This window comes from Hemitrygon akajei, chromosome 4, assembly GCF_048418815.1.
Source record: "Hemitrygon akajei chromosome 4, sHemAka1.3, whole genome shotgun sequence".
In the NCBI taxonomy this organism is placed as follows: Eukaryota; Metazoa; Chordata; class Chondrichthyes; order Myliobatiformes; family Dasyatidae; genus Hemitrygon; species Hemitrygon akajei.
In genome coordinates this window covers 40,548,525-40,565,513 of record NC_133127.1, presented here as the reverse complement: position 1 = coordinate 40,565,513, position 16,989 = coordinate 40,548,525, and the positions used below count along the sequence as shown (strand labels likewise).

General features: G+C 42.8%; 1 protein-coding gene across 4 annotated transcripts in view; it reads right to left on the bottom strand.

Moving 5' to 3' along the window:
* LOC140726275 (netrin receptor UNC5C-like) overlaps positions 1-12,955 on the bottom strand; it is a 359,820-nt gene extending 346,865 nt beyond the window's left edge. For all 4 annotated transcript variants that reach the window (XM_073042431.1, XM_073042432.1, XM_073042433.1 and 1 more), the window contains exon 1: positions 12,391-12,955. In XM_073042431.1, coding sequence (XP_072898532.1) covers positions 12,391-12,487 — 97 coding nt within the window. In that variant the 5' untranslated portion in view covers positions 12,488-12,955. The remainder of the gene's footprint in view (positions 1-12,390) is intronic.
* Positions 12,956-16,989: the final 4,034 nt, after the last annotated feature.

The window sequence follows — 16,989 nt, the reverse complement described above, 5'->3', positions numbered from 1 at the left end:
CCAAAGATGTACAGATTGGTAGGCTAATTGGTCATTGTAAATTGCCCCCATGATTAGGCTTGGATTAAATTGGGGGATTGCTGGCCCAGCATGGTTTGAAGGGACAGAAGGGCCTAATCCATGATGCATCGCAATAAATAAATAAACACATCTGAGAATTATAAGTAGTTAAGTTCTGTCCTTACCTGTAGCTAATTAAACTGGCAGTATAACTTTTGTGATTTTAGTCAATAGTTTACCAGCTTATGAAAACTTTTGGTTACAGACAATTCTTAGTACTTCCAGTTCCCACCATACCTGAAAAGAACTATTCTCTTGCTCAGACAATGATGATCGGTAGATATTTCCTGTGTCCCAAGCTTAGCTTTTTGTTTGGCGTATACATTAATGATCTGGATGTTGGGGTGGTAAATTGGATTAGTAAGTATTCAGATGATACTAAGAAAGGTGGCGTTGTGGATAATGAAGTAGGTTTTCAAAACTTGCAGAGAGATTTAGGCCAGTTAGAAGAGTTGACTGAAAGATGGCAGATGGAGTTTAATGCTGACAAGTGTGAGGTACTACATTTTGGTAGGAATAATCAAAATAGGATATACATGGTAAATGGTAGGGCATTGAAGAATGCAGTAGAGCAGGGTGATCTAGAAATAATGGTGCATAGTTCCCTGAAGGTGGAATCTCATGTGGATAGGGTGGTGAAGAAAGCTTTTGGTATGCTGGCCTTTATAAATCAGAGCATTGAGTATAGGAGTTGGGATGTAATGTTAAAATTGTACAAGGCATTGGTAAGGCCAAATTTGGAGTATTGTGTACAGTTCTGGTCACCAAATTAAAGGAAAGATGTCAACAAAATAGAGAGAGTACAGAGAAGATTTACTAGAATGTTACCTGGGTTTCAGCACCTAAGTTACAGAGAAAGGTTGAATGAGTGTAGAAGGTTGAGGGGGGACTTGATAGAGGTATTTAAAATTATGATGGGGATAGATAGTGTTGACGTGGATAGGCATTTTCCATTGAGAGTAGAGGGATTCAAACAAGAGGACATGAGTTGAGAGTTAAGGAGCAAAAGTTTACAGGTAATACGAGGGGGAACTTCTTTACTCAGAGAATGGTAGCTGTGTGGAATGAACTTCCAGTAGAAGTGGTAGAGGCAGGCTCGATATTGTCATTTAAAGTAAAATTGGATAGGTATATGGACAGGAAAGGAATGGAGGGTTATGGGCTGAGTGCAGGTTGATGGGACTAGGTGAGAGTAAGCGTTCAGCATGGAGTAGAAGGGCTGAGATGGCCTGTTTCCATGCTGTAATTGTTATATGGTTAGCTGATAGGAGAGTTTCAACATATTCTCATTAAATGTTATGAGGATCTTTGCTTCCAGCACTCACTCAAGCAGTGTGATATCCATTCCACTCCCCTGGGTGAAAAAGAAATCGTCTTCTTATCCATAACCCAATATACATAATGAATATTCAGATCTCAGGGAGCAGAGGAGCAGAAAGAACTTGGCTACAAGTCCAAGGATGCATGAAGGCGGCAACATAGGTAGATAAGACAATGAAGGAGATATACAGATACTTGCCTTCAACAGAATATCAGAGCAGGAGGGTTATGGTATACAGAGGACAATATAGCACTAGAAAGACCCTGCGTAGCAGTTCCCTGCTACGCTGAACTAACAGATCCCTTGGCCAGCAAATAATTCAACTCAAGGCCAATAAGAGAATGGGTAGTGATTACTGTTGCTGCCCTCTCCACGGAACATAGAAGACTGAAGGGTAATCTTACAGAGGGGTATTGAATCTTGAGGGGCATAGGAAAGGTGAATGCACACACATTTTCCCAGCATTGGGGAATCAAGAACTTGATGGTTTGGGTTTAACATGAGGAAGTAAAGTTTAACAGGGTCCTGGGAAGCAACGTTTTTTAGATGAAGGGTGGAGAGTATATGGAATGAGCTGCCAGAGGAAGTATTTGAGGTTGAGCACTTTTTAAAAAAAACTTGGATGGGTACGTGGATAGGAAAGGTTTAGAGGGTTACAAGCCAAATATGAGCAAATGGGACTAGCAAAATGTGAACATCTTGTAAGCATGGACATGTTGGGCTAAAACACCTGTTTCATGGCTTATAACTCTATGACTCCATACATAAATGAAATGTTAAAGTGAGGAAGCTGTGGATGAGAAACATGTGAAGGGTAATGTGGTAATGGATGTTCATCTGGGGCTGTTGAATGGAGTTGTTTCACAATGTGAAGGATGAGAAGAGATATAGTGGGGTGTCTGAACTGCCTGCTCTTAAAGTTCAAAGTTCAAAGTAAGCTTATTATCAGAGTACATATATGTCACCATGTACAGCCCTGAGGTTCCTTTTCTTGCAGGCTGTTCACCAACCTGACCCCCGACTGTAAACCTGTGGCAACTAAAAGTCGGAGGTACAGTGCGGGGGACAGGGCCTTTATTCATTCAGAGGTGCAGCGGCTGCTCAGGGAGGGGATCATTGAGCCAAGCACAAGCCCATGGCGGTCCCAGGTGGTCGTTGTTCGGACTGGGCAGAAAAATAGGATGGTTATGGACTACAGCCAGACCATCAATAGATTCACGCAGCTTGACGCGTACCCCCTACCCCGCATCGCGGATATGGTCAACCAGATAGCTCAGTACAAGGTGTACTCGACAATTGATCTGAAATCCGCTTATCACCAGCTCCCCATCCGCCCAGAGGACCGCCCCTACACCGCCTTCGAGGCGGGTGGCAGGCTCTATCACTTTCTGCGCGTCCCATTTGGTGTCACAAATGGGGTCTCGGTCTTCCAGAGGGAGATGGACCGGATGGTGGACCAGTACAAACTGACGGCCACATTTCCCTATCTAGATAACATCACCATCTGTGGTCGCGACTGGTCGGACCATGACGCCAACCTCCAACGTTTTTTCCAGGTGGCCGATGCTTTGAACCTCACTTATAACAAGGACAAGTGTGTGTTCAGAACCACACGACTCGCTATCCTTGGGTATGTCGTGGAGAACGGGGTCATTGGCCCTGACCCCGACCGTATGCGCCCCCTGTTAGAACTCCCTCTTCCCACTACTCTCAAGGCCCTCCGGCGGTGCCTGGGTTTTTTTTTCCTATTACGCCCAATGGGTCCCCCATTACGCAGACAAGGTCTACCACTTCTCCCCTCTCTGCCGAGGCCCACGCGGCCTTCAGCTGCATTAAAGGGGACATTGCCAAAGCAACGATGCATGCGGTAGACGAGACCATTCCCTTCCAAGTAGAGAGTGACGCCTCTGACGTCGCGCTGGCTGCTACCCTCAATCAGGAAGGCAGGCCAGTGGCGTTTTTTTCTCGTACCCTTCAAGGCTCTGAACTTCGGCACTCCACGGTGGAGAAAGAAGCCCAAGCCATAGTGGAAGCTATTCGGCACTGGAGGCACTATCTCGCCGGCAGAAGGTTCACCTTGCTGACCGACCAGCGCTCGGTTGCGTTCATGTTCAGCAGCCAACAGCGGGGCAAAATCAAAAATGATAAAATTTTGCGATGGAGAATCACAGTAAGTACAAGAAACACAATAGAATCAATAGAAGATCAAACCCAACACGACAGACAATAGTCAATGGGCAAATACAAAAACAAACAGTGCGGATACAAAAAAAATCATAAATAACCAATAAATATCAAGAACATGAGATGAGGAGTCCTTGCAAGTGAATCCATAGAGTCCATAAGATACAGTGGTGGGGAAGTGAAGTTGAATGAAGTTATCCCTCTATGAGGAGTGATTGATGAGTTCGTGGGCTAAGGTAGAAGGAGTCAATTTTAGAAAACCTAGCACATTTATTTTTCAACATAGTCCCCTCCTACATTTACACACTTAGTCCAGCGGTCGTGGAGCATACGGATCATGGCCCTCCAGAAAGTGTCCACAGCGGGGGTGATTGATAAATTCATCCCTAAGGTAGAAGGAGACTAGTTATACAGCTCTCGTTACATGCACGTGCAGTTCAACTCTTTGAGTGGTCATGCTGAAAGATTGAAGTTAATAACTCATCAGTTATTAATTCATCAGGTGATTGATAAGTTCATGGCCTAAGGTAGAAGGAGAAGAGTTAGTAACTCCTGCACTTCCTTCCTGATGGCAACAGAGAGAAGAGAGCATGACCTAGGTGGTGGGGATTGCTGATGATGGATGATGCTTTCCTGTGACAGCGCTCTGTGTAGATGTGTTCAATGGTGGGGTGGGCTTTACCTGTGATGGCTGGGCCCTATCCACTACTTTTTGTAGGCTTTTGCAACTGGAACAATTACATACATTTCAAAGTTCAAAGTAATTTTTTCCTCGAAGTACATACTGTATACATCACCATATGTTATCCTGGGATTTCACATTTCTGTGAACTATTTCCGAATCAGAATCATTTATTCTGATGTAAAATTTATTTATCAGAATAACACAGTTTGTTGTAGTTTGCACATTGGTTGTTTGTCCGTTTTTGTTGGAAGTGTTTTTTCATTGATTCTATTGTATTTCTTTGTATTTACTGTGAATGCCTGCAAGAAAATGAATCCATGGTGGCATATCTGTACTTTGATAAAGAAATTGACTTTGACTTTCTATGGATTCTTTGTGATTCAGAATTGGATTGATTATCACTAACTTATATGATGTAAAAATTAGATGAGAAAATCTGCAGATGCTGGCAACACACAAAATGCTGGAGGAACTCAGCAGACTGGGCAGCATCTATGGAAAAGAGGAAACTGTCGATGTTTTGAGCTGAGGGTCTCAGCCCGATACATTTTGTGTGTGCTGATGTAATTTTTTAAAAATTTTGCAGCACCAGTACAGTACAGGCATAAAATGACAACAAATTGTAGAAATAAATAAATAGTGAAGGAAGGGAACAATGAGGTGGTGTTCATGGGTTCACGAACCGTTCAGAAATCTGACGGTGGAGGGGAAGCAGCAGTGTCTGAATCATTGAGAGTGTGTATTCAGGTTTCTGTACCTCCTCCCTGATTGTAGCAATGAGAGGAGGGTATGTCCCAAATGATGGGAGCCTTTGATAATGGTTGTTGCCTTCATGAGGCAGTGCCTCCTGTGGATACTATTGATGGTAGGGAAGGATGTGTCTGTGATATATTGGTCAGAACCAACTACACCCTGCAGCTTCTTACGTTTCTCCACATTTGAATTGTTCTACCAGGCCATTATGCAATCAAGTAAAGTGAAGAGGACATGTCCCAGATGGTGCAAGTAGGATTTTGCAACTAGTCTGTGATATCTGGTCAGCTGAGAAACTGCTTGAGGTATAGTCACTGTTGTACTCAAAGAAACACAACTTTTGTGCACAGCAAGGTACCACAAATGATTATAGGTTAATTCCGAAATACTGTAATCTATCTGCGAGGTGTTGAATGAGGAGCAAACATTAACTGGGACACTCACTGTCCTTCCCTCCTCAAACACGGAGCTATGGGATAAGAAAACATTGAGCTGAAAGGACAGACGTGAGTTAACCTGATCTGCAAGGTTACCTCTCTCTGTACTCGAGAATGTTGGCCTGGATTACTCTGCTTGAGTCCTTACAGTGAGCCTTGAAGTCACAAGGGTGAGCACAACTGACCGTCAATAGGGCTCGAGAGCTAGTCATGTGATCAGGATAGCACTCAGCTTTCTTAACCCCAGAATCTGTACTAGCAGTCCAAAGAGTACTGAGCTAACTGACTTCAAACAACCAAAAGGGTAATGCTATCCACTTGATGGCCAGCAAACAGCAATAAAACCATGGCAAGACATAAAACACCCAGATTCGGTTTAATTAACTTTCACCTTCTGCAAAGCCACCTTAACTGTGATATAAGACAATGAGATTTATACAAGCACTCCAAAATATGTTCTGATAATATACTGGCTGGTAGAGATTAAAAAATAAATGCATCTTGTATCAAAATGGATTTTTATGACCCATTCACAAAATATTTGCTCACCTAGTCAATTGATCTGTATTATCACAGATCATTAACTACTGTGGTCTCTGTGAGTAGCCTGATTAGCAAAACCAAGATCTCAACAATGATTATTTGTTTTAAGAGTTTAATCATCAATAGGTTTCGGAATCATCACTCACAGCACTTTACTCACTCCACTTTGTCTCTGTGACATCGTCATTAGCCTGACTGGTCCCTTGAGACCAAATAATCCTAGCAGTAAGGATTAAAAGGACAGCCCTTCTCATCAACATTATAACCATGTGGAATTTGGGTGCCTCAGAATTAACAAAATGATGAAAAGTGATGTTAAAATTCACTAAATCAATTGTGAAATCAATGAAGACCAGTTAAGTGCTTTTCAGAAACCTCACTTGAAAAGATGCACAGCGGTCAAAGTATTAAACACCTCAACTTTTTCTTCATTTATCACACATGGGTATTAAGGAGTGCCTCAGTGGTAAAAGACAAGGTTTTCCAGGGTGGTGGCACAAGTAAAGGCTAAGCAACAACTTATTAAAAAAGGACATTTGGATGTTTAAAAGACATCACTGCGAGCCTTTGATGCCAAAATAATTATTGGTGCACATTTGTAAGACAGAATTTGTGAATTAAAGGTCAATAAAATTGGGAAAATACATTTGCAAAGTGAAGGCACAAGGATTATCTGGATATGTCAAAAAGTTGGGCTAAGTGGCCTTTTCCTCATCTGATTGTTAAGAGAGTTTTTCTCCAGCTGTTGTGTTTGGAATGGAAATTGTGTGTCACGGAAATCCAATATCATGCACTGCTTACCAACTGACACTGCTGGAAGGGATGGGCGAAGACATTCTGAAGAATCATTTTTCAGAATGTACTTTTCTAGAGACACACAACAGGAAAACTAGACAGCTTCTGATGGCAGTCAGGGCAAACATTTCTTCAACTTCCAGTCCTAATATGCAATTTGCAACTGAGTTTTGCATATGAAATCACTGTTTTCCATGAGGCTGTTCTTTCAAATCCTCAGTGAAACTATCAGATCACCATTGATTATATTAGAGGAGAACAGGGAATTGAAACACTACTGCACACTGTGAAACCATAAACTTAATGCAATGAGGTGTCACTGTGATGTCTGGATGTTCCATGTGACCATCCTTGGTGACATTATCTCTTGACAGTTTCAGAGTTTGGCAAAATTTTCTAAATTATTCCCTCAGAATAATATGCTCCACGGGAATTACAGGCTTTAGCTAGTGGATGGTCTTCTGTGAAACCCTTCTATGCTCACACACACACATGTGCACCCCCACACAAATGCAAATGCATGCAGAAACAAATGCATATGTGCACAGCCATGCATACATGTAAAACACAGGACCAAAAGCACATGCATACATATAGCCAGGCACATGCTTTCCCTCACTCTGCATTGTACTACTTTTGTAAGACCATGGTCATTATTGAATCATCACTCGTTTCTTGAACTCGGCACAAGCTTGATTACTTCATTTCATCAACACTATGCCACTTCACTTTATTTGTTTCTAATTATGTTCTTTCTTGTAAAACTTGCATATAACTTATGTTTGTGTTCTTGGGAATGCTGCTTATATGATGCTATGTGCCTGTGATGCTGTTGCAGGTAAGTTTTTCATTGCACCGGTACATAAATGTACTTCAGTGTACGATGATAAACTCTGACATTGATAATCCCTACCCAAAAATATTGAATAGAAATCACAAACTTGGGCAAATATTGCCACTTTAACATGTTGTATGACATTTTTAGAACAATAGTAGGCCATTCAGCCCAATCATTCTATACTCTCTTCAATCCTTCACCTATTCCCTTCCACCTCTCCTGATTGTCATATCTTTTCTCTGTCATTCAGTGCTTATCCAAACCCTCTCCTGTGTATCAATGCTATTCACTTCAACAACTTCACATTCTCCAAGTGAGGAACTTTCTCCAAAACTCCCTCTGGCATTTACCTTATATTCCCATCTGCTTTCTTTTGGACTCAACTCAAGAAGAAATATTTTCCCTTCCATTGCAGAAATGCTTCCACAATTTGAAATACAAACCTTGGGGGAAAATGGGCGATGTTTTAAATAATGACTCAGCTCTCCCTATTCACACCTCCTCTACATTTATGCTTCCACATCTGTCCCACCACTGCTGGCTTTCACTATTCAACCTCTGTTTCTTTTCGTCCCTCCTAATTTTTCCTTGTTTCCATCTCCCTCCAGTCATCTTAACTTTTTTTTTCCACCATTGAAAGTTCATCAGTCTGAAATATTGAAACTGTTACTCTCTTCACAGGGGGTACCTGACACATTGAGTGTTAGCAGAATTTTGTGCTTTTTGAAAACAGCATTTGAAGTGCTTTGCATTTGAAAGTAATGTTAATACTTTCTGTTGAATCAGCCTTCAGCACACTCATATCTAAATACATAGGAATATATGAACTGAGAGCAGGAATACACTATTAGTACTGTGAACTCCTTGAGCCTGTCCCATATTAATAATATCATTGTTGATCTGAATGTACCTAACTCTGCAGGCTTATGTTTCAGGCTAAAGATGCTTCATCAGAACTGGGTCTTCTAAAAGACTTAAGCATACACTGTGTTTCTCACTCCACAGATGCTGACTGACCTGCTGAGTGTTTCCAGCATTTTCTGTTTTTGATTCAGATTTTCAGCATCTACAATTTCCTTTTTTTTTAACTTTCACTCATTCTTCTAAACACTTGCAAATAAATGTTTGGCTTGGTAAGCCATTCCGGGAAACGCCCCTACAAATAAATGAGCTCCGTAAAGTTAAGTTCAAAAGTTCGACATATATGTACACACATTTATTGCTTCTAACAGCAGTACTAGTTTCCCCCCTCTCGATTTCTTCACTTCTGGTAATTGGCCTTTCTTATCAATCTCATGTGCTGTTGATACCTTTCCTCACAATATTATAAAGGCATGACACATATATCGAGAGATTTTTTGCTATATTTTCCGAGTAATGGACAAAATCAACTTAAGAATGTCTGTAAAATCCGCCCGTTAACCAGGATGCAAACTTTCCTTAGAAGACGACCCACCCATTTTCAGTTATCTAACAACTCCGAATTGCTTCCAGCGTAGAGGACAGAGACTTCATCTTTCGGCTCGAGGCGGCTGCTGTATTGTCATGGCAAGCTCATAGACAGATTACAATCACAGTGTGTAACAATATCAAGTTTAAAACAAGCGATCAAATGGAAACAATGAATTCCGTCATATTTTTAAATATATACTTTACAAACTGGGCCCGTTACGGACATTTGAGACATTTGTACAAAAAAAAAGACAATACATGCCATATTTCTGATAAAAATCAAGCCTCATATTACTGTCAGTTATTTTACGAGCCTCAAACTTTTAAAAGCGTGATCGAGATAGCCACAGGGTACGGAGAAACAAGATATGCAACGCTTTTAAGCGGAGAATTGCACTGAATTACAGACGGAATATATATATCAACTTATTGACAGCTCAAGAAGGATAACTGTAAATTCAAGACATGGGAAATATAAAATAATTCCGAATGCAATAATTGCAGATTGTTTTAATCAAATGGGGAGTGTTTTAAGGACGAAACAGTGAAGATCCTGATAGCTGGCTGTGCCTCGAGGGTCTTGTATAGTGGGTTTCTTATGCGAGTTTCCCCAAGGACCTACTGACCCTGAGAAAGGCTCTCCAGACCAGCTAAATGGCTCTCACGCGCGCTCTCTCTCACTACTACCACCCCACCCAATCTCTCCAGCTGGTCCCTGCCATTATAACAGCCCACATACTCCTCTCAGCAACGAACACTAGCCAACAAAACTGACAACCAATTTAATTGCCAACAGCACCGGCGCCACGATGCAGACAGAAGTCAGACTTTAAAATCCCTACACCCCACCCGCGAATTCACATCTCAACTCCGTTATTTATGAATGGCATCTCTTCAAAATAATATTCTGGCACATTGTTGCACTGGTGCTTTTATTTTGCATCAGTGGGGATTCTGCAGAGGCAAGGGGCAATGTAAATGTGTTGAACTGGGAGTTCGCTCCAGCATCAGGTATCACGGAGCGCGGCTGTCCAGAACAAAGATTGTGAAATAGAATGAGATAGATAGATAGATAGATAGATAGATAGATAGATAGATAGATAGATAGATAGATAGATAGATAGATAGATAGATAGATAGATAGATAGATAGATAGATAGATAGCGAGAGAGAGAGAGAGAGAGAGAGAGAGAGAGAGAGAGAGAGAGAGAGAGAGAGAGAGAGAGAGGGAGAGAGAGAGAGAGAGAGAAGAGGGAGGGAGAGGGAGGAAGAGGGAGGGAGAAGACGGTGAAGAGAGAGAAGAGGGAGGGAGAGGGAGGAAGGAGAAGGGAGAGAGAGAGAGAAAGAGAGTATGAGAGAGGGGAGAGAGAAGAGGGAGGGAGAAGAAAGGGAAGAGAGAGAGAAGAGGGAAGTAGAGGGAGGAAGGAGAAGGGAAAGGAAAAGAGAGAGAAAGGGGGAGAGAGAGAGAGAGAGAGAGAGAGAGAGAGAGAGAGAGAGAGAGAGAGAGAGAGAGAGAGAGAGAGAGAGAGAGAGAGAGAGAGAGAGAGAGAGAGAGAGAGAGAGAGAGAGAGAGAGAGAGAGAGAGAGAGAGAGAGAGAGAGAGAGAGAGAGAGAGAGAGAGGCGAAGGGAAAGATGCACACTTTACCATCAAGGGATGCAGTGCTGGAACGCCCAAATCACTGTCTCTCACACTCTGAATAATATGGATTTTCTTTTAACATCGATCGCTGACCGATTTGTACTGTTTTGTTACTTGCAGAATCCCCCGCCCTCCTAGATGGTTGTCAGACTTAACGTCTGTCACACACAAGAAAATAAATCAAACGCGACAGTTTTACCGAGCGATTCTATTGTAAAGCGGGATTATTTTCTCTTTAATCCATCGATCAAACCTGCTCCGGTGTGCAAGGGGGAAATTAACCAACTCTTCTAGGCACAATCTTTATAACGCGGGGGTAGCTACCTCAACAAAATACACATTAAACAAACTTAAGATGCAAGTGCATCTTCACCCCTTCAGTCTTGGGGAAGGACAGAGGCCGAACATTTAGAGATTTAACGAGTCGCTTCACCTGGATAGAAGAGGAGCATTGCTCTGGTTGGTACCGACACTTCAACAGCGGCCCCAGTGACCGGTGCAATTCACCGGAATCAGGTTCATCAGAGCTCACAGAGATGCCCAGCGCACATCCGCGTTACAGACACAGAAACCCCATCAAAGCAAGCTAACTATCTCAGGTTAACACATTGGTCTCAATCATATTATTTTTCAAAACAATCGAGCAATGACTTGCTCACACCATCAACCACCTCCGACCCACGCCCTCGTTTATGTGTAACCACCCGTCAGTCTCCGAAATTATTCTTCCCAAACCTCCAGCGGAACGGCTCGGGATGTGCTCCCTCCTATCTCCCAATCCTAGTCCCTTCACTTGGTGTTCCCTCTCCGCACCACCCACTGTCGCTCACACTCCCCTCCCGTCTGCTTTCAGTACTTAATCTTCACATTGCCATCTGTGTCTCGCCTAGTTCCCCGTCCTTCTCTGCCCCCTGGCCAGTCCCTGCCTGGCCCCGACTCCTCCTGACACTTTCTCCGTCTTTGCACTCTCCGTATCTCTTCCTCCTGCCTTCTATCCCTCTTCCCCTCCAAACACCTCTACCCTTCGCCTCCAATCCTTTTCCTCCCTCTCCCGTCTCCTCACTGTCCTCTCTCCACGCTTGCCTTCCCATTACCTCTTTCTCTAGCCCCCCTCTTTTTCCGGCACATCTTTCATCTCTTTCCTCTGAACTTCTGTCTTCACTCCACTGCCCTTGTCTTCGACTCCTCTGGTCCCTCTTTTACTCCTTTCCCTCAATTTCCCCGTGTTTCCTCTCATACGCCCCATCTCCTGTTCATCCCATCTCCTGGCTTCCCTCTTCCTCCCCGCCTTCTCTCCTTTCCCCTCAACCCCTCTTTCTCCTCCGCATTTTGCTTTTTTCCCTTTCCCGTGTTCCCATCTCTCCTTTCCCTTGTCCCCACTCTCCCATTCACCCCTCTCTCTACTCTGTCCTTCCTTCTCGTTCTGTTCCTCACTTGCATCTCCACATCCTCCTGGATCTTCTCACTCTCTCCGCGTCCCATTTACTAATTTCGCCTTTCGGTCGTTTCCCCTCTACCTCAAACCTTTTCTCCAGTCTCCCCTCGCGCCACTCTCTCCCCTCTCCCATCCCTCTCTCCCCGTTTATCTATCTCCCAATTTCCTTCCTTCGCTTTCCTCTCGCCCTCCACCTTCTTTCCCCTCTCCCTCTATCCTTCGTTCGGTCTCTCTCTTGTCTCCTTACCTTGAGACGCCCGCAGTTCGGCCACTGCAGCCAGCGCAGGTAACAGCAACACTCGGAATAACTTCTGCGCTCCTATTCCACACTGACTTTCTCCCATGCTTTACACTTGAAGGGAGTCCAGGAGGGGGAATGAAGGGGAAAGGGGGGGCCGGGGAACTGGACAGTTTCCCCAAAAAACACTAGAGCCAGCAAAAGACGATATCCCTTTGAAGTTGAAACGGGCTCTGTCGGTAACCCGCCGCTAATCAAATGATGAGAGAGTGAGGATTGGAGATTAGACAGCAGGTCCGCAGTCAGTCAGAAAGGTGAACGCACCGCCCTGTCACCTCTGCTCTCCCCCTTCCGAACTGCAGCCGCGCCAGGAGAAAATTAAAAGTTTTCTCCTGGGTTATAATTATTTTATGTGTGTCCGGAGCAAGTTTTAAAATGAATATCCAGATCGGAAGCAAGTCAAAGCTGTGCAGAAGAACTCTGCTGGTGAGGCGGTCTGGGCTGTGGTTTCATAGAATTCTTGTAGATTGCAGCGTCTCTGCACACCGGGCTGCGAGAGAACGTGGAGTAAACACTAGGGAAGAGTGAGAGGGAGGGAGAGAGCTAAGACACATTTGGCTGTCCAATAATACTCAACATTTCCCTTTGCCGGCTTCAACTGCAAAACCTGGGTTGGATTCTCCAGGAACCGGAGCAGACTTCAGCATTGTTCAGCACCCTATTGCAGCTAGATCTCGCTGGAAGGGTCGGTCGCTCTCCTTCGTAAAGACATGCAGTATTTTTACAAAATACCTCTCAGAACCACATGTCCCAAAGTTGTTAACATGAGTGTTAGAAAGTGGGTGCAGGAAGAGGCCATTTGGTCCTTCCAGTCTGCCACACCATTCTCTAAGATTATTAGTCATAGAGCAATACTGCATGGTTACAGGCTAATGAGTCCTTGTCAAACATGGTACACACCCATCCAGTCCCAGTTTTCTGCAGTTGGCCCATATTCCTGGAAGCCATGCCCCTCTGGGTAGCTATAGATCAACCTCAACATCAGCTTCTTGTCTTGTCTTCATATCCTTTGATTACAGAACAGGCCATTTGGCCCACAATGTTCTGCTGAACTAATTAAACTGGAAAATGCATCCCTTCTGTCTATAAAATATCCATACTCCTCCATTCTCTAAGAGCTTTTCACACACCTCTGTCATATCTACCTCCACCACCAGCCCTGGCGGTGCATTTCAGATATTCAATGCTCTCTGTGTAAAAAGCTTTCCCTGCACATCGCCCTTGAGCTTACCGCCCCCCCCCCACCTTAATTGCATCCTTTAGAATCAGGCATTCTGATCCGGCAAAAAGGATAAAACCCGTATCCCTATCTTCCTCATGACCTTATAAACTTCTATCAAAGTTCAAAGTAATTTTTTTCATCAAAGTACATACATGTATCATAAACAACCCTGAGATTCATTTCCTCAATGAAAGACCACACCAACCTATGTGTAAAAGCCAACAAATTGTTGAAATATTAAAAGAAAGAAATAATAATAATAAACAAATGAGATGAAGAGTCCTTGAAAGCAAGTCCATAGGTTATGTGAACATTTCATTGAAGGGGCAAGTAAAGTTAAGTGAAGTTATCCTCTTTGGTTCAACAGCCTGGTTACATCCTCCACTCATCCTCCGTTATTCCAGACAAAACAACCAAGGTCGTCTACACTCTTCTTATTGCATATGCCCTCTAATCCAGGACCTCTTCTGTACTACCAAAGTTTTTAATATTCAAAAATTGCCACCACAACAGACATCTCAGTCCATAGTCAGAAACTTGAGAGGCAGACAGAGGAAAAGATGGACGGACAACATTAAGGAATGGACAGGGAAAACACTTGCGGTGACCCAGGCCCTGGCACACAACTGCGACAGGTGGAACAGACTGGTGCAAAGCTGGTCATGATGGTGCCCCGATGACTCCACCAGGAGTTAAGAGCTCAAGAAGAAGAAGAAGAAGAAGAGCATTAATCTTCATTTTGAATTAACTTAGTGACCGAATTTCTGCAGGCCAATAGAGTAGAAATTTCTCCTCAGTTCAATTCTAGTTTGAGATTGTAATCCTTGTTTTATGCCCCTTATCAAAGTAACCCATTCTTCCCGTATCTACCCTTTGAGCTCTGAAACATCACTTCTCTTTTTATTCTAAGCATAGAGACCTAGCCTACTGCTATGGATTGAAAAGACTAAGAAGGATATGGGACAAATACAGGCAATGAGTCTATCTTTAATGGGCATCTTGGTTGGCATTAAGGAGATGGGCTGAAGGGTTTGTTTCTGTGCCTATTACATAATGACTCCACTTAATGTCTCCTCATGTGATAGCCACCATCCCAGGAAACAGTCTGAAGAATCTTTATTGTATTCCTTCTGTCACTTAATATAATTTTTTGGGGGTAAGGAGATCAAAATGGTTCACATATTCAAATGAAGCACTTTTACTGCATGGTCATCATTATAACATTGAGAATGCTACAGGAGAATAGGCTTCCATGGCATTAATGTAACTTCCAGTGTGATGGATTGAAAGATCAATATGGGTCTGGGCACTGGGGAGAGCTCTTCTGTTCTTGAACATCTGCAATCGGTTCTGGCACAGCTGCCTTCAAGACAGACAGGGGTTCACTTTAAAAGTTCATTCATAAGTCAGTACATCCAGCGGACGAGCAGTTCCTCAGGCAATATGTCTATGCTCTGGCATCTAGAGTGGGGATGGAAACTGTAAGTTTCTGATTCAGAGAAAGAGAGCGAGCCAATTGTTCTCATGACTCAGTCAAACTGTTTTGAAAATCAAATGAACTGTAGATGTTGGAAATCTAAAACAAAAATGGAAAATCCAGGAACTACTCAGAAGACCATGCCACATCTGTGGTAAGAGAAACAAGGTTAACACTTCAGGATAGAGACCCTTCATTGGAATGGAAGAAAGATCAAATGTTTTCCTTTTCTAGAGGTTTGTATTTTTGGGACTAAAGAGGAACAGAGTGTATACTAAGATTTTTCAATGTATCCTTGAAGCGCAGCTTGTTTCGCCTACTCTTACTTCATAGCCATGCATAACATCTTTCCAATGAGAACTGAGGCATGTCTTCTTTACCTTTCATACATTTTGTCATGAATTTCTTGGGTAAAAAATGTATCTTCTCATGGGTCTGAGGGAGCATTTCATTGGAGAGTATATTTTTCAAGTCATCCTGAAACATTGATTCTATTTCTCTTCCCGCAGATACTGCCTGAACTGCTCAGTGTTTTCTGTTTTTATTTCAGATCCTCTGAAAGAATGTCAATACTTCCTACATTGCATCTGTAACTGTATTTAATATACATTGTACATTGTGATGGGTACACCTAAAGATCCAAAAAAGCTCTATGTAAATCGCTGGTCTTTGCAGAGATCCTGTGAGTCTTTCTTGGGGGCATACATAGGTGCTGGTGACACCGACTGGTTGCATCACAGCCTGGAATGAAGGCTCCAATGCACAGGATTGCAAGAGGCTGCAGTGGTTTGTAGACCCAGCGAGCTTCATCATGGACACAACTCTCTCCACAATCGAGCACATCTTTAAGAGGCAGTGCCTCTAAAATGACAGCATCCATCATTAATTCACCTAGCATTGGTGTTCTGCCCATTGCGGAGGAGGTACAGGAGCCTGAAGATCTACATTCAATGTTTCAGGAACAGCATTCCAATCTCCCCCCCACCATCGGGTTCCTGAATAGTTCAATGAACCCTTGAAGACCACCTCGTTATTCCTTTTTATTGCACTCTTAATTTATTTTTGTAATTTATAGTAATTTTATGTTTTTACACTCTACTGCTGCCACAAGACAGCAAATTCCATATCATATAAGTCAATGCTAATAAATCTGTGTCTGATTCTGATTCTTTGAAATAGTTAATGGTCTTCTGATCTCTGAACTATGGGTATGAGTCCCCCTCTAAATGTCTTAACACAAAAACTCACGCTCACACTCCAGTGCTGTTTTGACAAAGTACAGCACTGATGGAGGTGCCATCTTTTGAATGAGGTGTGAAGGATTCCTGCAGCAAAACCATAAAGGAAATCAAGACCTTATCCCTGATATCATGGGCAATATTTATCTCTAACTCAATGTGACTGTGCAGACGATTTAGTCATTATCACATTGCTGTGTGTGCAAGCTCACTTTGTCTAAATTGGCTGCTGTGTTTCTTACCATATGAAAATGGTTGCATTTCATAACTTCTTTGGCAGTGGAACACTTTGAGAGATTGATTTATAAGATCTTTTTTTTCTTCAACATAATGATAGGACGTTAAAGGAAGAACCAGCTAGGTTGGCATTGGGTTTGGATGATCCTAAATTAAGTTATGGTTCACAGATGCCGAATCTGTACTAACATGGTGTGAATGAACAGCAGAGATTAGTTCGGAGGAGGTTAATACGAATTGGAAAGAATGCATCTTAGCTCAATATGCAGAAAGGAAATATGCTGATGAATCTTGATTGGTGCATTAACCATGCATTATTCACAAGTAACAAAGCACTATTTTTCAAACCTGAACATTCAGTTATATTCTCAAAG